Raw genomic sequence first — 21,446 nt, 5'->3', positions numbered from 1 at the left:
TTTATTTAAGTGATTTCACAACCTAAGGAAACTGCATTGAGAAGCTATTTAACAATGATGAATTAAAGATTAATATGGCATGTTGCTCGGTCAGCCATCCTCCTCAGGTCCCATCAGGTCTATCTGATCCGCCAGAGCTACAGTTTTTCTACTGGTTCATAATAATTTAGCTTTGTGTTATGTCTCAAGATTAGAAATGTACTCGATTGTGGCACTGGCCTAGGATGCCACCTTTAAAACAAGGGAATAAATGCTGGAGTTGTAAAATGAGAACATATAGAAGCAACTCTGCTGGAGACACATTTTAAGATAAAGACACAACAAGAGCACAAAAAGAACTCCTACCTCGTTCTGAAGTTGGCTGGGTGAGGGTGCCCGTCGTATAAAGACAGAAAGTCATATTCCTCCTCCACGGCGAAGGATTGAAAAACTATATGAATTCTGTTCCGTTCCTCGGCTACAATTACCCAGGTACAGTTCGCTCCGTTTGGGTATCCTTGTGGAAATCCGGGGCTTTCTATCGTCCCATTCTTTCCTTTTAACGTCCCGCCACATGTATAAATAAAACCTGGAACAGAAAAAGAAAAGAGAGATTGAATTGCTTTGGGTCATTATCATCAATTCCTCAGCTGGGCCAATATCGGCGCCTCGCTCACCGGCGCATTCATAGAAATAAGAAAGCCGCTGACATTCATGCCACTCATTTCTCACCGGCGTTTGTGTCAGGTAATAGACCATGTGTTTCAATGTGAAGAGGGAAAAAAAAATGACTCCTGGAAATCTATTCTGCTGGATGACAATACTCACAATGCTAAGAGGTTCATTTCATGGTTTGTGGTTTGAATGGAACTAGAAACTTTTTCCCCTTCAGACTGTTAGCGGAAAGGACAAGGAAAGGTTCGTACCTGTATGAGGACGGGAGACATAAAGTGCTGAACAACCACCCCAAACCCACACACACACACACACACAATATTTTTTAATAGTGAATGGTGCCCTGAAAGGTGTCTCAGAAACAACCATCTGTCTGTCTGTCTGTCTGTCTGTCTGTCTGTCTGTCTATCTATCTATCTATCTATCTATCTATCTATCTATCTATCTATCTATCTATCTATCTATCTGTTTGTCTCTGTCTATCTGTCTGTCTGTCTGTCTATCTATCTATCTATCTATCTGTCTCTGTCTGTCTGTCTGTCTGTCTGTCTGTCTATCTATCTCTAATCTATCTATCTGCCTGTCTGTCTATCTATCTGTCTGTCTGTCTGTCTGTCTGTATGTCTGTCTGTCTGTCTGTCTGTCTGCCTAACTATCTCTAATCTATCTATCTATCTATCTATCTATCTATCTATCTATCTATCTATCTATCTATCTATCTATCTATCTATCTATCTATCTATATATATGTATATATATATCTATATATATATCTACCCCTTAAATATATATACTGTATATATATACATATATATATATATATATATATATATATATATATATATGGTTTTTAAATAAAATATTCAACAAGCAAAAAGGTCAGGTGTCCACATACTTTTGGCTATCCAGTGCTTATGTTTAATAAGGTGGTTGAATACTTTCCAAGAGCGATGGATCAGTAGTGAACAGGAGTAAACAGAATTAATTCTGTGTTCATCCCTCTGCACTTCCCATAAGAAGTAATTAGCTTTTAGAACTGCAGCAAGACAACGAATTCTTTCACTTCATGCTCCTTTACTTTAGACCCACCCCCCCCCCCCACCCCCACCCGCTCCCACCCGCTTCTCCTACGCTCGCCCGCTCCCTGTCTCCCACGTTTTAACTCTGCACAAGGGTACAGACTGGAGGAATTTGGGAGCCAGAGGTTCACGCTGACTCACAGCCACCTACAGTGAATCTTTCATTTTGATGGTGAATGTGGTGCCACGTCGTGCACTTCTTCATAATTTCTCTTCTTTTTTATTGTTCGTTTTAGTGTTTTAACACAAATCTGCATCCACTGATTTAACATGCCGTGATGTTGCTCGTTGTATGGGTGCCTGGCTTCAGGGTTCTGTATATCTGGGTTTGATCCTCAGCTCTGGTTACTGTCTGGTTACTATCTATCTCTCTGTCTGTCTGTTTGTCTCTCTGTCTGTCTGTCTGTCTGTCTGTCTGTCTGTCTATCTATCTATCTATCTATCTATCTATCTATCTATCTATCTATCTATCTATCTAACTAACTGTTTGTTTGTCTGTCTGTCATCTATCTCTCTATCTGCCTGTCTGTCTAACTATCCATTCATCTTTTGGTTGAAGTGAATGAGTGACCGGATGGGTGTGTAATACCCTTGGAGGACTTGGCTGCTCCAAACTGCCCTAGGGGGTAATTAAGTGAGTAAATGTGTATGTAAATAAATGAGCTTATACTGCCACCAAAAGGAACCATTGCTCTGTCCAGGGTGCTGAAGATGAATAAATTAAAAACATCTAGTTTTAATTAATGAAGTGCTTCCTATAAAATGTTTTAGGGCCATTAAGTCACTGAGGGTTGCCAGATATTCAGTTTTTAATTATTGTTAATCTGACAATATAGTTTTCAGTTTTATTGTCTGAGTCTGACCTGGATGTTTATCTGGACTATGAGCTGTAGTAACCAGCAACACCTTATTTTAGAAGTACATAGTACAGAGTTTAAGAAATGGAGAGTGTCATAGAGAGGTGAAGAAGAGAGTTCAGGCCGGGTGACACGGTATGGTAAGGAGGCGGTAGCTCTGGCAAAAAGACAGTAGAGAGAAATGACAAAAATGGGCAGGATTAGGAACAAGGTAGAACAAAAGGAAGACAAAGTTAGGAGGAGAGATCAAGATGGTTTGAGAGTTCTATTGGGACGAGGGTGCTGAGGATGGAGCCGTCAGGCTGGATGAAGGATGAGGAGAGGAGGACCAAAGAGGAGAGGTTTGGGGTGACAGAGGAGGATCAGGTCAGGGCAAGACAGAAACGAATGATGGCAACCCTTAATAGGAACACCCGAAATATGAAAAAGACACAGTATACAGTCTGCAAAAATACAGCAACACAAGAGTACAAACTACTGTATATTGAACTTAAAATAAAGATTAAAGATGTTTATTAGGCAGTTGGGAATCAATAAGAAACGAATAATAGAAAATGTAAACAAACATCTTTTATTTTCATTGTCGCCAATAATCAGCAACAAAAGAAACATCCAAACAATTGAATTCCAGCATTAATGCTTAGATGAACGTGGGCGCGCACAAAACAGCAGCAAACTGCCAAAATATTTTTCCCAGCAGTCCCAGAAGTGTTTTCAGTGCCATGTTTGAGATTCTTGCTAATGCTTTTCAACAGAATGGACCTTTGACCAGAAAACATTAGCAGCACTCGCAGAAGCAGCGATGGAGTTTAGCGGCGTACGAACCGTACGTTCGGGTCCTCACGCTGAGCTCTGACTTGTTAACTATCCCTCAAATTTAGGAGGTGCGAAATCCAATAGTGTTTACGGCTGAGAGTTTACAGTGCCGCTCGATGAGATTTGCATTTAACCTTCATTAGCAGATTTGAAGATGAGAGGAGAGAGCAAGGCGGAGGTCGTTACACTGACGGTTTAATACACGGACTATTACTGAACTATAGAAAAAACTATGAATGTTTTTCCATTTGGTGGCACCAACAAGTTTTTAACTCAAGAGTCAAGGCCTGGCAGTGGTGGGCTAATGTTGTACAGAAGTCTTGGCTTACAATCTACATTCCAATTCATCCCATAGCTGTTTATTTAAATTCTTTTATGAATTTTCATATGGAGATCCGTATCGTACACGGAGAGTAACGCACCAATCTCCATTAGATAGATAGATAGATAGATAGATAGATAGATAGATAGATAGATAGATAGATAGATAGATAGATAGATAGATAGATAGATCAATAGACAGATAGACAGAGAGGTAGATCAATAGACAGATAGACAGAGAGGTAGATCAATAGACAGATAGATAGATAGATAGATAGATAGATAGATAGATAGATAGATAGATAGATAGATAGATAGATAGATAGATAGATAGAGAGGTAGTATAGATAGATAGATAGATAGATAGATAGATAGATAGATAGATAGATAGATAGATAGATAGATAGATAGATAGATAGACAGACAGACAGACAGACAGACAGACAGACAGACAGACAGACAGACAGACAGGTAAATAGACATAGAGGTAAATAGACAGAGAGGTGGATAGATAGAGCAAGGCCCTTTACCCTGTCTGCTCCAGGGGTTGGGATACAAGGGAAAAGCATTTCATTGTACTGTACGTGTGTGTATGTATATACGACAAATAAAGGTGTTCGTCTACATATTAGCAATCAGAGTTTTGAACGGGATGTCCAAGGGTGTCCAAGCTTGGCCACGTGTCCACATACTTTTGTTAAGAAAGTTTCTCTTTAGCTGATCAGACTGTATTATATTGTCAGTATAGCTAAGTCATCTGGGAGGAGGCTTTTGGGTAAATTGATGACCAACACTGACAGTAACCGGGGCAGTGAGTTTTTTTATATAGCTGTTCAGCCCAGCGGAGCAGGTAGGATTTCCGCCGCAGCATAAAGCTATGTGACAGGACTCGGAGGGTATACAATCACCGAGAATGATAAAAGGCTCAACAACAGCCAATGACAGTGTACAGCCAAAAAAACTGAGCGTGATAAAGTTCGTTCCTGCCTCCGCTATCAGCGTCCGGGCAGATAAATGATTTCTGTTCTTTTGCTCTTTATTGATTTTTCTTTCTTTGTTTGTTTTCTTCACTTTTGACCTTTCTGGTGCAATCTATTATATGATATTTTTGAAACACTGATAAGCATCAGAGTGCTGGTGCTGTACGGGTGTGTGTGTGTGTGTGTGTGTGTGTGGTGGGGGGTCACATTAGGGCCTGAGATGATGTAATCTAAAAATAAAAGTAAGCAGTTTTTAATTTCATTTGATCAGCTCATAATTTGCCAACCAACATTTAAACAAATATGAATCTGAGCGAATGAATCCTTCATACCGGCCTATTCAATTTGTGTTGGAATGTGAAGGGTTAAATTAAAAAAGCAGCTTGGTCTCCTTGTCAGAATTTTCTGCTTCTGCTGTCACTGGAAAGAATGTTGGTGATTGGCAGGTCCAGCTATAAATATACAATCGAGCAGTTGAGGGTTAAGGGCCTGGCTCAGAGGCCCAACAGTTGGTATTCAGCAGCAGTGGGGCTTGAACCAGCAACCTTCTGTCCAGTACACTTGTCCAGTATCTTAACCACTAATCTATTGTCTAGAAATCCATCTCAATAAACTCATAATTTAGTCATAATTTGACAACCGCCATTTAAACAAATATGAATCTGAGCGAATAAATCCTTCATATCGGCCTATTCAATTTGTGTTGGAATGTGAAGGGTTAAATTAAAGAAGCCGCTTCGTCTCCCTGTCAGAATGGAAAGAACGTTGGTGATTGGTGGTCTAGCTATAAGTTTCAATCAAGCAGTTGAGGGTTAAGAGCCTGGCTCAGGGGCCCAACAATTGTTATTTGGCAGCAGTGGGGCATGAACCAGCAACCTTCTGTCCAATACACTTGTCCAGTACCTTAACCACGGCCCCATTCTATAGAAATCCTTCTCAATAAACTCATAATTTACTCATAATTTGACAACCGACATGCATGATAAAGTGGTAAGTAAAGTAAATAAACGAATGAATAAATGATAATGGAACTTCTGGATCCTTTTCAGTGCCTTTTAGGTGTGTCCCAAAAGATGCTGAGAAGCTCAGTAGGTGTCCAGTCATGTTGAATCAATCCTGCAGGGATGCGGCTCTGATGTCTCTCATTCATGTCATTCTGCCCTTGAGCAAAACACTGAATCCTCGGTGGTTACAGCGATGCAACAAAACAGCATGAACATCACACCTTCACTTAAACCAACACTATATCACCAAAAGTATGAGGACACCCTTTTTTATTACAGAGGTCTGGGGTTTCAGCCAAGCTCATTGTCACCAGATATATAAATTCAATCATATTAATTAAGCGGGAGGCACGGTGGCTCTCAGCAAGAAGGTCCCTGGTTTGATTTCCAGGTGGAGTGGTCTGGGTCTTTTCTGTTTGGAGTTTTCATGTTCTCTCCATGTCTGTGTGGGTTTCCTCCAGGAGCTCCGATTTCCTCCTACAGTCCAAACACACTGTCCAGGGTGTTTCTGTGTTCCTTGCGCCCATTGAGAGCTAGGATAGGCTCCAGCACCCACCGCTACCCTGATTAGGATAAGCTGCTTAGAAAGTGAGTGAGTGGATGAATGAGTGATATATATATATATAATTGTTTATGATGTAAGGAGAACAAAGCTAACCCACGCCCCCTCCGACACGTGGGCAGCAGCTGTATGCATTTTGTCAACCACACTAGGCGAGTGCATATATGCGAATCAGCCGTGTGTACAGAGAGACACAACCTGATCTGCACTCTTTTCCCGCCTCTGTGCAGGCGGCATCAATCAGCCAGCAGAGGTCATAATTGCATTAGTTATGAAAGAGTCCCTATCCGGCTTACTACTACCCCACCCCTGTATAAACAACAGGCCAATCGTTGTTCATGTGGCCGCTCAGCCCAGCCAGATGGCAGAGCTGAGATTCAATACGACGTATTCCAAATCCCAGCTCTGTTGCGCTAGTGTGTGTTTTTACCACTGCGCCACCTGAGCGGCACATACAGTAAATGGGTGATATTAATTAAACAATACGCTTCAAATTTGAAAGGGTGACGGTTTCACCCTTCTGAGTTCCATAAAGACACGACTTAAATAGTGTGCCTGTATAGCTCTGACCCCAAATCAGTAACCGCATTTGGGATAAATTGGATCACTGATTGCAAGCCAGTCCTTCCGGTGCCTTATCTTACAAACGCTCTTTTGATTGAATGGGCGGAAGCTTCCCACAGAGACACTCCAAAATCAGAAGATTGGAGGCTGGGGCGATCTTTTATTCATGCACATGGGTTTGAAATGTGTTCTGCAACAAGCTACAGGTCTCCACATAATTTTTGGCTATACAGGGTCTGTCTGAAAGCCTAGTGATCTCTCTACATAGACGCATTTTTTACGTCATCCTACACTCCTGAGAAGAGGGCGTGTCTAAATTCTTAGATTTATTAAAGTGCTCCTACTGAGGTTCCTTAATTCTGAGTGATAATCTGACTGAATAACGAGGGAGCATCTGATGCTTCCTCAGTGCTAAAGGCAATCCCAGCATTCTGCAAAGATTTTAATAATGGGGGATGAATATGAAGCAACCAACAGAGTTCTTTTCAAATGTAAATACATTTTCACTAATGTTTAACTTGTATAAAGGTGCACAGTGTCGTTTATTTGTAAATTGGGGCTCATCAGAGACAGTTTAACCGTTTTTGGTACACGGAGCGAGACGTTAGCTGGCATACTAGTGGTTTGTGCCACCTCAGCCTGTTGGTTTGAATGATCTGAGGCTAAATCTGCAGTTTTGTAATCACCTTATTCTTTAAGTAGTGCGTCTAAATAATCTGCCTTATGAGTTTGTGGTTTTATTAGAATCCTCTCTACTGAGGCAGCTGATCAGGTAGGCAGCAAGGCAGCTCACTAGGTTTTCAGACAGACCTATAGTCAAGTGGAAGGCAAGTGACCGATGCATTTAAACTATGGACTGCATTTAACCCTAAAAATTTCCCGCTTCAAGGCTAGCTGTGTTCAATTTGGCAAAGAGCTCCATTATCCTTCCCTGATTTATGTTTTCCGTTCCTCCTGTACACGCGAGTCCTCCCTGTTGCTGCGAGTGTTCTTCTCCGCTCCGCTCTGCACCCGAATATTTAAAGCCTTCGTGTTTAATCTGGCTGCCAGTCTAAACGACAGGGAGAAATAAACCCTGCACGGCTGCATCTGCATCCTAATGGAACGGTCCGGAATTTAGAGACCCGCTCCCCCGACCCGAGGCACCTGAAGCATCCGAAGCACGCTCGTTACTTCATTTTTTTTATCCACAGGATCCATTTTCTATTTTTCTTATCCACCCATCACCATGATTACGTGCCGCCTTTCTCAGGGCTGACACAGCAATGCCTGGCGCAGCCGCCAATAAATCGCGAAGAGGAATGGCATTAAGCGCACGCTGGGCACGGCGGACGAGAGAAAACAGGTCGGTCATATGAATCAGCATCTAAACACATAAATCTCATTCAGGGAGGGATGAATGTGAGCCGGAGATGGAACCCAGCTGCTCCTGGTGCATTCGCTTAAACAGATACGCTCCGTCCTGTAAGCTTGTGTCAACCGTAGCGCCACTATGGAGCGCCATCAAGACTGATTTGTTTGGGGCAGCCGGAGCGGCAGGGCCGAGATGGCAATAGGGCATCTTATTAGAGAATCGAAATGCAGCGAGGATTCAGAGCTGACGAATTCCAGATGGTCCAGGAATCAGACATCTAAAGGGGTTTGTCCTGAGATTTGTGTTATGGTGTATGGTCTGTAGTGTATAAGCAATGATTTGTGCTGATTATGGGTCAGGCGCCTTTGAAGGATCAAGATTAATGGGGATTTTGAACCTCACTGGCAGCAGGGCAAATAAAAAAAATCTACCCTTCTTATTAAAGGCCGGATAAGAAGTCAAATTCTTGCAAACGCAAAAGTGACTCCTAGTGTCTGGTCGAAGCAGCAACATGGCAGCACGGTCCTCTGTAAATAAGACTGTTTGTAGCATCACACAGCGTCACACAGATCTCGAGATATCAAGTAGCCATGTGTCTCCAAACAGGGAGGTTAAACGCTGAGAATGCGACCCCTGTTGGCAGCTCAAGGTGCCTGCACGAGGGTTGGGGGAATCACAGAGCAGTGAGTGTCTCTCTGTACGCGGCACAGCTCTCTGTGAGACTCCAATGACGATGGCAGGTGAAAAGAAGTGGTCGGCATCTGCACAAGTCAGCAGCTCTCCTCCATCATTACAACTAGGGATGTAGAAGTTTAACTTTAAGAGGATTTACTGTCATTTCAGCAATATATAAATACATATTGGAACAAAACAACGTTCCTCCAGGACCAGGGAACAACACAGAATAATGTGCGGACTATAAAAAAACCCAGTGTGATAAACACAAAGACCTACAATAAATATGAGGGACATTTTTAGACCTACAAAGATAAGTGTGGTGTTGGCCAGTACACGGGACTCAGTAAATGTAAAGTGAGGAAAAGAATAAACAACATATTTTGATATATAAACAACAGTCTAGGGTTTTTATAGCAGAGCGATTATAGCAGCACATTAAAGGATCTCTGTAAGAGAGATGTAGCCTGTAGTAAGAAAAATACATAAAATGTACAGAACTGTACTGAACAGATGGTAAAATAACATCATGTCGTGGCTAAAGGGAACAAATGCGTAAAAACAGTATCTTTATACTATATGGACTTATTTACTTCATGAATCTTTATAAATCACACCTGTTGAGAATGAGGTGGAATAATATTGTTACTAAAAAGCCACTAGTTCAAGTTCAAGCTTCAATCTATCTATCTATCTATCTATCTATCTATCTATCTATCTATCTATCTATCTATCTATCTATCTATCTATCTATCTATCTATCTATCGCAGCAGATATATTAAAGAATAATGTGCAATAAGGTGATGTTGTGCAAACTTCAATATTGTGCAAAGATGCACATGATATAGTCACTAAGTAGTTATGTATTGGAGTCCAGGGATTAAGAAAATAAAGGTGACAATCGTAAATAAGGTGGCCAAAATAATGAAAACAAAGCAACAACTGAAAGACACAAAAACATTCACAGCCCACGACGGAGAAAGTGGACAGAACAGAGATAGCACAGAACTGAGAACTGACTGGTATAATACGACAAGCTGCTCTGGATGTCAGTTCTTGAAAAAAAGGAAAGATAGGGAAGCCTAACATGAGCCGGGGCCGGCAAAACGCGAGCCGTAAGCCCACACTATCAACTGGTGCAGCCTGGACACAAACAAGTTGTCACACGGCCTCTGGGGCTGCTCGCTCGTTCAGGGTGGGTCCTAATGTTACACCTGCAAACTGCTGCAATGCCGACGGAGTGTCCTGAAAACAGGTAAATATGTTGGCATCCCATGCCAACAGGAAATCAGACTGGATCGGCATCACAGTTTCATAGAAGAGCTGAACCGCAGGTGATTGTAATCATCTATGGCTCTGTGCCCCCTCTGTGGGCCACAATGGCAAAGCAGAAGGATACGAATTCAGCAGATGAGCCATGTTAAACTTAACGTTGTTTACTTCGCAAAACACCAGCCAGCCCCAGAGTTTCCCAGAGCCGCCTAACGTTCCATACAAGGTCTCGATATTAAATCAAAGTCCATAATCGATTATTGTAGAACACAGCGGGTAAGTAAACCCATAAGGTTCCTGATGTGAGGCAGCGTCGATCAAAGCAAGAGAGCAAGAGGGAGTTGTGAAGGCCGCAGGGGGCCTTCATGCTTGTCCACGCATGGTGTGGTCGAGCCATGTATATGGTATAGCTTGTTAACCTCGTGCTGCGGGCTCTCAATGCTGCAGGATTTATTTCGCTGGACTTTGAGATGTTCATCACTCTCTTCCAGTCACTGCTAACAAGACAAAGGTCACCCCAGGGACTCGGATACCAGGTCGCTCATGTCGAACGTGAACAATCCGGATGCAGGGCTCTGTGTGTCAAGTGCATCGGTCACTATAGACATTTTTCTTACCAGTTTATCAAACTGATGGAGTTCTTTAGAAGGGGAACGAAACCTGTCACACACTGTATGGTGAAAAGTAAGTGAACCCCTCTCTGTATTGTTGATTTCATGTGTTTTAACCACACCCATCGCTAACAGGTGGATAAAATTAATAAGAGTAAATAAATGTAGGCTTTTATATGACAAAATTATGACTTTTAGAGCTTTTCAAAGTTCCTCCAATGAGATGAACTGTTTGATTTGACGCTGTAAAAGTGACTCAGTCTGTACAAACAAAGCGTAACGTGACTTATTGTACTAAAACAGCGAGTGAGGAATTTCATTAGTGAAGGAACTTATGAGCAGTAATAATGAAGAGAAGTTTAGTGCTCCTGTCTCCTTCTTTTAGAACATTACACCACGTTAAGCTTTATTTTTAACGATAAGTGTTTTAGACTCTCAGAGAAGCTGATTCTGATTCTCACAATTTCTCAGAAGCTCGAGCTGTAACACAAGTTTAAAAGTGAAACATGGAGGAAAATCCAGATAAACACAAATACATGTGGAGCTTCCACACAAATGTATACATCACTACCTGATACTGACTAAATAGGCACAAATTCCCACAGACACACATCAGAATCTTGTGGAAAGTCTTTTCAGAACAGTAGAGGCTGTTAGAGCAACATATTAATGCCCATAGTTTCGCAATTAGATGTCCAACCAGCTCATAGGTGTCCAAATACATTTTACAATAATACAAGCATCAGTGTTATAGTTTCCTTTTTGTTGCCAGCTTTTTGGCTTTTTAATGCCAGCTGGATTCATTTCAGTAGGTTTTGTTTCAGCTTTTTTATTATTATTATTACTACTACGATCCGGTTCCTTCGAGAGTCTTGAACTGAACCTGGGAATTAATTACTGGAATTTACAGTCTGTATTGTGGGAGGAAGCTCTACTCGTTCCATAGGTTGTGTGTCGGCACGATGTGATGGATTATTTTTGTATTATTAAAACAAATCCCTACATTCCTCTGAAAATGTACAAAACCACATTTACCTGTTTCTGTTACTGGTAGTTACTTGTTGTCTATGTGTTGAACGCGGCAGATCTGATGAATATAAAGACCAGAGTGATTTTAATAAGGGCCAAATCACTACGGCCAGAAAACTGGGTTAAAGTATCTCCGAAAGCTCCGAGGCTCAGAGGTAGCCGTAGTGAGTTCCCACTTATATTTTCTGCATTTAGCAGACGCTTTTATCTAAAGCGGCTTACAGTACTCCGACAGTATATCGTCTAAGCAACTGAGGGTTAAGAGCCTTGCTCAGGGGCACAACAGTGGCAACCTGGCAGTGGTAGGGCTTGAAACATCAACCCTGAACCATCAACCTAGTCTAGTACCTTATCCACAAGACTACCACTGCCCACTGGCTGTGGTCCGAGGACAAGCCACGAATTACAGGCAGGTTGTTGGTCAGCCAAGACTCATTGATTGCCGTGGTATCTGGTTAGAACCAATAGAAAAGCAACCGTGGCTCAAATTGACACAGTGCATCAAAACCTTCTGTCTATGGGGCTGCATAATCGCAGGCCATTCAAAGTGCTCATGCTAACTCATGTCCACTGTCAAAAGAACCTGAAATAAGTGCAAAGGCATAAGAACTGGACACCTGAGCAGTGGAAGAAATTTGACTGGTCTGATACAGTTACATTTTAGGCATTTAGCAGACGCTTCTATCCAAAGCGACTTACAGAACTGTGACAGCAAACTGTCTGAGCAATTGAGGGTTAAGAGCCTTGCTCAAGGGCCCAACAGTGACAACCTGGCAGTGGTAGGGCTTGAACCAGGGACCTTTCAATTACCAGTCCAGTATCTTAATCACTAGGCAACAACTGCCCACTGGCTGTGGTCCGAGGAGGGACAAGCCACCAATTACAGACAGGTTGTTGGTCAGCCAAGACTCACTGATTGCCGTGGTGTCTGGTTAGAACCAATGGAAGAGCGACTGTGACCCTACAATAGGTGCAAAGGCATATGAACTGGACACCTGAGCAGTGGAAAAAATTTACTGGTCTGATACATTTACATTTCCGGCATTTAGCAGATGACTTTATCCAAAGCGACTTACCATACTGTCTAAGCAATTGAGGGTTAAGGGCCTTGCTCAAGGGCCCAACAGTGGGGCTTGAACCAGCGACCTTTCGATTACTAGACCAGTACCTTACCCGCTAGGCTACAACTGCCCTGATAAGACCTGTTATCCTCTCAAGATCATGTGGACCGCCAGGAGGAGAAGGCACCAGGATGCAATGTAGGATAACCAACCTTACAACGTTCAGAAGGACCAAAAAGACCTGCTGGTAAGATCCTGGTCCAAGATACCACAGGAATCCTTCAGATGTCTCGTGGAGTCCATGTCTCAGTGTGTTAAAGCTGTCCTGACAGCCTATATAAACTGTTATTTAAATATAAATACAGTATATTTGCAAAATCAGTTTGCACTTTAGTTTCTCAGTGGTTGTACTAGCTATCATCACCCTGACGGTGGTGTGTAAGAACCTGCGTTGGAGTAAATGATCTGAACAGGACGAGCCAAAACAGAACAGCTCTGCAGCAAACCTCCCACTTCTGACACCATTTTCACAATATGTTTCCCACAACCTGTAAGGCGAAACCCATGATCATTCCATTTAGGTTATGGCAGTAATAATCTCAGCGCGGTGCTCGTTCACTTCTCAGTGGAGTGGGAAGTTTACTCTGAAAGGTCATGCACCTCGCTGTGTGGATTTTATCTCACGGATGAGCGAAGCTCGGCGCGGCCGTTTAACATCATGCTCGTTGGCTCTGTAATCAAGAGCCAGAGGTGTGCGTAATGAACTTGTGTAGTTCATTAGAGTCGCACGAAAATAAAGCCTTGTTTAGAGGCAAACTGGCAATCCTGGCACTCTCGCCCAGATTAAAAAGGATTACAACCCTGATGTGTGATGTTCTGGCTTAGGTAACACATTTATTTTCTTTTTTTAATCTTATATTTATTTGTTTTTACTCTTCTGTTAAGATCAGATTTCTTTATTGAACCCCTATGGAGGAAATTCGGGAAACAAACATTCCCATACCAGGAGTTGAACCCGAGTCTTCTTTTTTTTGTTCACTTACTGGAGGCCAATAATTTCCCTCGGGATAAATAAAGTATCTGTCTGTCTGTCTGTCTGTCTATCTATTTGTCTGTCTGTTTGTTTATCTATCTATCTGTCAATCTGTCTGTCTGCCTGTCTGTCCTTATATCTATTTATATGTCTGTCTGTGTGTCTGTCTGTCCATCTATCTATCTATTATCTGTCTGAATGTTTTTCTATCTATCTATCTATCTATCTATCTATCTATCTATCTATCTATCTATCTATCTGTCTATCTATCTATCTGTCTCTTTGTCTGTCTGTCTATCTATCTGTCTGTCTACCCATTTGTTCGTCTGTCTATCTGTCTATCCATCTTTCAGTCTGTCTCTGTCTGTCTGTCTGTCTGTCTGTCTGTCTATCTATCTATCTATCTATCTATCTATCTATCCATCTATTTATCTGTCTACCTATCTTTCGGTCTGTCTATCTAGTAAATCACCAGATTAATTGGCAGCACAATGAAACGTGTCTTGTTTAGGTTTGACTCATTTTAAGACGAATGTTTATGGAAGATCAAGTTCGTTCATCAGCGTCAGTCACGTTGCTGCAAACCGAGAAATCAACGTTAAACAAAATGATTTCGACAGGGAGGAATCTTCACTAATGCTGCTGCCACATAAAATCAGGCTATCATTAACCAGCACGTCTCTGCCAGAAGAACAACAACAAAGGAGGGTGCCAGTCGATGAAATCAAGCCCAGTGAAGGTTTATTTTGTTGCTCTTTCCCTGATAAAGCACCGGCCAAATTTCTAAGCACAAAGAGTGCTCGTGATTAATAATGCATCAGGAGGGCTTCGGAGTCACTTCCTGCTCTGTTTGTTTAGACAAGGACAATCCTTCAGTACAATACTGGATATTACATCAAAGTCATTACTGAGTGGACCGGGACCGGCCTCTCACCAGCAGGGTGGATTAAAAACAAAACAAACCACAGAATTTTAAATACTGAGATTCATTTTACCTCTGTGATAAAAGGGAAATTTAGTACAAAGCCAAATGTTCCACTAAAATAGAGGACAGCATATGATTACGGCTGGAAAACGACGTTTGTCATTTACTAAAAGTGATAATAAAGTACGCTCATATCAAAGCGCCATAAAAATCCCATCATTCCTCAGTGTCCGTATCTATAAAACGTGCCAGGATCATAAGAGCGCCTAATTAATATGTGCATTCCGTCTCCTTTCATCGAGATGCATCAAAAGCACTAAACATTATTTGCACCCAAATATTAGGACGGAGACACAAATGAATATTTGCAGTCGTAAAATGAAAGTCTTTCATCTCGATGTAATGCCGTTTGGATGTAACACAAGCGTCGCTTGATGAATCACTTCTTTATTAACCGAGGATCCAAAAAAAAATCACATTTGGGAGGCTGAACTGGATCTCATTACAGATTCTGGACGAATTTTCCCAGCCAGGCAGCAGGCGAGTGATCTTATAGTTGGCAGGACTGTGAGAAAACCTTCAGAAGGGCAGACAGGCGCATGCAGGGGGAAACATGCACCCAGATTTTTCTTTATTGAAGAGCACATTCATTTTTATTTAATATGCAACATTACTAATTATTATTTTTGCAAATCAACTCTCAGGATTTTGGAGTCAACTCTCAGCCCTGCAGTTCGGTACACATTAAACAAATGCTCTTCTTTCCTTCCTTGCTTCCTTCCTTCCTTCCTTATCAAGCAAGAGGACGAGGTCATAATGCATGGCCACGCCTTAGTCAAGCAAGGGGACGAGGTCCTAATGCACCTAATGCATGGCCACGACTTACTCAAGCAAGGGGACGAGGTCCTAATGCATGGCCACGACTTACTCAAGCAAGGGGACGAGGTCCTAATGCATGGCCACGGCTTAGTCAGGCAAGAGGACGAGGTCCTAATGCATGGTCCCGGCTTAGTCAGGCAAGGGGACGAGGTCCTAATGCATGGCCAACTCAAGCAAGGGGACGAGGTCCTAATGCATGGCCAAGACTTACTCAAGCAAGGGGACGAGGTCCTAATGCATGGCCAAGACTTAGTAAAGCAGGGTGGGGCAACATGATCCTTTTATTTTGGTGTATTACAGGTAACATGAAGCATAAAGAATCCGATATTTGCTCTTAAAGTATTCACATGTTTGACTGACCAGGAAAGGTAAGCACGAGTTTATATAAACTAATGCTCTAAGTTTAAAGCCAAATCTGGATATCATGTTAGCATATCTCGTTCCTACGCCTCACTAAGTTGGAGCCATGCATTAAGATCTCGTTCCTACACATTATTTTTATTTAACACTGGCAAGGTTTTATTTTAATCAAGTTTTTATAGCTGTGTGATAGACGGGCGACCCGTCCAGGGTGTTCCCTGCCTTTCCTGCATAAATGAAGCTGTGATAAAACAGACAATGAATAAATGAATAAATTATGTTTTTTTATAGTCACAAGCTTTATCTGACCTGTGGTCGATACTGAGCTTTATCAGTCCTGGTGCTCAGATTGAGTAAATTTCAATAAGTAAGAATCGAGACTTCACAGTTCTACTTTCTGATATAAGAGCAAACCTCATCAAAGACCTGCTGTCTGTAAAAAATACTGTTTAAATACAACAAAAATATAATAAATAAATGTGATAAATGTAAATGTAAAAACCCAACAGCTCTGCTTGACCTGGGTGTCGGACCTGAAGAGGTCCTTTCTGTGAGCCGTCGAAGCCGACGCGAGCGTGATTTACTCATGCGTGTCCGCGACTGAAATCACTCCAAACAGAATCGCTCTGATTCTCAGCAGACTTCACTCCTCACTGCTGCTTAATCAGAATTACAAGCACATGCTGCAGGTTCCACATCACCACCTGCAGCAGATGTTTATGAGCCCTGCACGGTTAGTTCCAGATGTTTCGATGGTCAGGCCCCTCAAATAAGATTTCTGATTAGTTTTTTAATTAATGGTGAGAGTTAACGTGGTCATTTATATAAATCTACAAATGCTGATGAATAATCAGCATTTAGAAAAACATCCACTAGTTTGTTGCTGTACTTGTTACCCACATTACTGGTGTTATGCTGAATTATGCACCCTTGCCATCAGATACATCCCCTCCCGGAACAGGGGGGTGTTGTCAATGGGAGCAAGGCACACAATAACACCCTGTACGGGGTGCCAGTCCATCGCAGGGCAAACACACACATACACACATACACACACATTCACCTATAGGGCAATTCAGTGTCTCCAATTAACCTGATTGAATGTTTTTGGACTGTGGGAGGAAACCGGAGCACCAGGAGGAAACCCACGCAAACACGGGGAGAACATGCAAACCTCACACAGAAAGGGAATCGAACCCAGGACCTTCTTGCTGTGAGGTGACAGTGCCCCCCAGTAGGCTGTGCAAATAATTCCACATGAGTAGTTGTGTATTCTCACTCACTTTCTTAACCGCTTATCCAATTAGGTTTGGGGGGGGTGCTGGAGCCTACCCCCGCTTTTCAATGGGCGCAAGGCACACAGTAACACCCTGGATGGGGCGCCATCGCAGGGCAGACACACATACACACACACACACCCATTCACCTATAGGGCAATTTAGTGTCTCCAATTAACCTGATTGAATGTTTTTGGACGGTGGGAGGAAACCGGAGCTCCCGGAGGAAACCCACACAGACAGAACATGCAAACTCCACACAGAAAGGACCCGGACCACCCCGCCTGGGGTTTGAACCCAGGACCTTCTTTCTGTCAGGTGACAGTGCTACCCACTGAGCATGTATTGAAGAATATATATATTTATGACATTATTTTAAAGCTTAACATTGGAACTGGACATGAAACATCCACATGTGAACATGATTCATTTACAGTAGCTGTTGTTTTTTCCGTCTGTAAAAGACTTTTACTGTTGTGCCATTCTCAGTTTCAGGCTTTTTGCACAGATTTAATTCTCGGCTTTAATCTATCCTCACGTCTTTTACGAGTAGAAGTGCTTGGTTCTGGTCCAAAGCACTTTTTAGATAACTGGAAGTTGGCACGAGAATCTGGAATTTTGCTAAAATCCACTTCAGAAACGATTTCAACAAGCTACAGCGGGGAAAATGATCAGATCTTATAATGTTTAAGAATGAAAACAACGTGCACGCGTCCATTTTTCTCCCCGTATGTGGTCTGCCTCTGAAGTGCTTCTAATATGACTGTAATAATATGGACGGGCACTCTCAACTTGTTACAAGCATCAATTATAATTAGATTTGCCTTGATTTCACACTATAAAACATGCCAAAGGCAGAAGGCAGAGGCCTCAGACGAGAATGTTAATTATTTTTACACACTGATGTTGATGTTCTAAATTGATTAGAGAGAGTGTCAGTCTGGACTGTACTTTATATAAATCTTTATATAACTGAGTGGATTATTTTTTTTTTTTTTTTTTTTTTTTTTATATGTCAACAGAATACACAACGGGCAGCATAGTGGCTCGGTGGGTAGCACTGTCGCCTCACAGCAAGAAGGTCCTGGGTTTGATTTCCAGGCAGGCGGGAGAGGTTTGCATGTTCTCCCTGTGTCTGTGTGGGCTTCCTCCAGGAGCTCCGGTTTCCTCCCACAGTCCAAAAACATGCAGTCAGGTTAATTGGAGACACTGAATTGCCCTATAGGTGAATGGGTGTGTGTGTGTATGTGTTACCCGCAAACCTAATTGGATAAGCGGTTAAGAAAGTGAGTGAGTGAGAATACACAGCCTACTGGGGGGGCACTGTCACCTCACAGCAAGAAGGTCCTGGGTTCGATTCCCTTTCTGTGTGAGGTTTGCATGTTCTCCCAGTGTCTGTGTGGGTTTCCTCCGGGAGCTCCGGTTTCCTCCCACAGTCCAAAAACGTGCAAGTGAGATGAATTGGAGATACAAAATTGTCCATGACTGTGTTTGACATTGAACTTGACCTGATGGATCCTGTGTAACCAGTAACTACCCGTCCTGTCGTGAATGTAATGCACAGCCTATCACACAGTGCCGATCATTAAGGTCTTCATAACTGGGTAAGTTCAAAATTTACAGGCGTAGCTAAACATAATGTGTACGTCCTGAACCCTCAGATTAATTTATTTAATATTATTAATGGCGTCATCGTGCTCTGTGGTCCACACAGACCCAGAAACACTGGACACAGGGCAGGAATATTTTTGGATAGGGCACCAGTTAATCACATTCTTTGTTTTTTACTTGGTTTGTCGGTCCTGGATGCTGTAAAGTTGCTCTGAGACCACGTCCACTGTAAAAAGCGCTATACAAATAAATTCTGACCTGACCAAAGAAGCCAATCCATCTTCTGCATGCTTCTGGGGCATCTAAACCATGCAGGATAATGAGAAAACACAAAACAGTGACAGGAGCCAAAGAACCCTGGTCCCCAGGACTTAGATCGATGTGAAGCAACCATGACACCTGCTGTGGCACAATGCTTCTGTTATACACTGATAAGCCAAAACATTATGACCACCCCTCTCCCAAAAGGTAAGGGCAGTTGTAGCCTAGAGGTTAAGGTACTGGACTAGTAATCGAGAGGTCACTAGTTCAAGTCCCACCAAGTCCAGGTTGCCACTGTCGGGCCCTTCCTTCAGCAAGGCCCTTAACCTTTAATCGCTTAGACTGTATACTGTTACAGTACAGTAGGTCGCTTTGGATAAGAGCGTCTGCTAAGTGCCGTAAACAAAAATGTTGGGCTGATGGTATTTATTCATAGTTCATGTGTTAAACGCAGCAGATATGATCAGCACAAAGACCTGAGCGACTTTGATATGCGCCAAATCATACGACCAGATGCCTGGATTGAATTATCTCAACAGGCAGTCGTAGTGAATGCCCGCTGTCAATGCTCCAAGTAGGGACATCCCACAGCCAAGACTGGTTGACCTATGGGGTTTGGCATGGACTGACAGAAGGACTAATGTGGTAAACAGTAAATAATTGCAGTTGTAATTATAAATAATTGTAATTGGATTGAATGATCTCAACAGGCAGTCGTGGTGTGTGCCCGCTGTCAGTGCTCCAGTTAGAAACATCCCACAGTCAACAGGATGTTGGGCAGCCAAGACTTGTTATAAGGGCAGAAGGGCTAATGTGGCTCAAACAGTAAATAACTGTGATCCTGGTGATGAGGAATATGAGTCACAATTAAAACACAATGCATCAATCTCTTCTGCTTATGGAGATGCATCGTCACAGGCTGGTCAAAGACCTTAAAGTGGGCGTGTAGGCATCTAAACCAGACCTGTCGAACGGTCCAAATCCTGCTCTCTCCAAGGTCGTGATGGCGAAGCATCTGTGCCTCATTTAGCCATGGAAGAGATGGCACTAGGATGCCAAGTTGCTACTGATAGTATTACTGTCATTATCATGATGCAGACTTTATACGTAATACCTTAAAAAATCAAGATTGTTGCCTTGAAATATCTGGTCTAATCAAAGTAGAATTTTAATCCATCTTCTGCATGCTTATGCAGGATATTATATTATTTATACAATTTTGTATAAATAAAAATAATACAGAGCCCCGACTTAAAGCAAGTAAAGCAAGCGGATGAGATCCTAATGCGTTGCTATGACTTAGTAAAGCAGGGTGTGGCAACACAATCCATACAGAATCAGAAATTTGCTTTCGGGGGATTCATGTCTTTGACTGTCCAAGAAAGGTAAGCTTGTTTTTATATTAACTAATGTGAGGCAGCACAGTGGCTCGGTGGGTGGCACTGTCACCTCACAGCAAGAACAGTCAGGGTCCTGTCTGTGTGGAGTTTGCATGTTCTCCCTGCGTCTGTGTGGGTTTCCTCCGGGAGCTCCAGTTTCCTCCCACACTCCAAAGATATGCAAGTGAGGTGAACTAGAGATACAAAATTGTCCATGACTGTGTTTGATATTAAAAACTTGAACTGATGAATCTTGTGTAAGCAGTAACTACCGTTCCTGTCATGAATGTAACCAAAGTGTAAAACATGATGGTAAAATCCTAATAAATAAATAATAACTAATACTCTAAATTTGAACCCAAACCTGGATATATTATGTTAGCATATTTCGTTCCTATGCCTTACTACGTCATGGCAGAAGAGATGGCACTAGGATGCGTATGATTAATCACTGGCTGGGTTTTGCACATATCTGTTATGCCAGATGTGAAGTATGGTGGAGGAAGAATAATAAGAGCTGCTTGATGGTTTGCAACATCCTGCTGTAACTGTGTCAAGGATGCCAATACGTTAGGGCAACACACACTCGCCACATTGTTTGAAAGGTGAAAGAACCCTCAAATCAAGAGTACCAAGAGGAAATCCACTGGAAGAACATGACAAACTCAGGTGGCAAAGAATAAACACAGGTCTTCAGGACCCATGGACAAGCTGTGCCAGTGTGCCCTGTTTATTTCAAAGTAAAAATGATCATGTTTTTAATGTAGAGCACCAGGAAGAGAGGATGCTGCAAAACAACATGAGTTATTGGGGTGTGGGTTCAATCACCCCGTCCCTGTCACTTTCTCTGATGAGTTTTGCATGTTCTCCACATGTCTGCG

The 21,446-nt window shown here is 42.3% G+C and overlaps 1 protein-coding gene across 1 annotated transcript in view; it reads right to left on the bottom strand.

Moving 5' to 3' along the window:
* csmd3a (CUB and Sushi multiple domains 3a) overlaps positions 1-21,446 on the bottom strand; it is a 323,290-nt gene that overhangs the window by 297,946 nt on the left and 3,898 nt on the right. The window contains exon 2 of the mRNA XM_062985995.1: positions 346-568. Within this exon, the coding sequence (XP_062842065.1) occupies positions 346-568 (223 nt within the window). The remainder of the gene's footprint in view (positions 1-345; positions 569-21,446) is intronic.

This window comes from Trichomycterus rosablanca, chromosome 23 (assembly GCF_030014385.1).
Source record: "Trichomycterus rosablanca isolate fTriRos1 chromosome 23, fTriRos1.hap1, whole genome shotgun sequence".
Classification (NCBI taxonomy): Eukaryota; Metazoa; Chordata; class Actinopteri; order Siluriformes; family Trichomycteridae; genus Trichomycterus; species Trichomycterus rosablanca.
The sequence above is the reverse complement of the archived record's forward strand: the minus strand, read 5'-3'. Positions and strand labels throughout refer to the sequence as shown.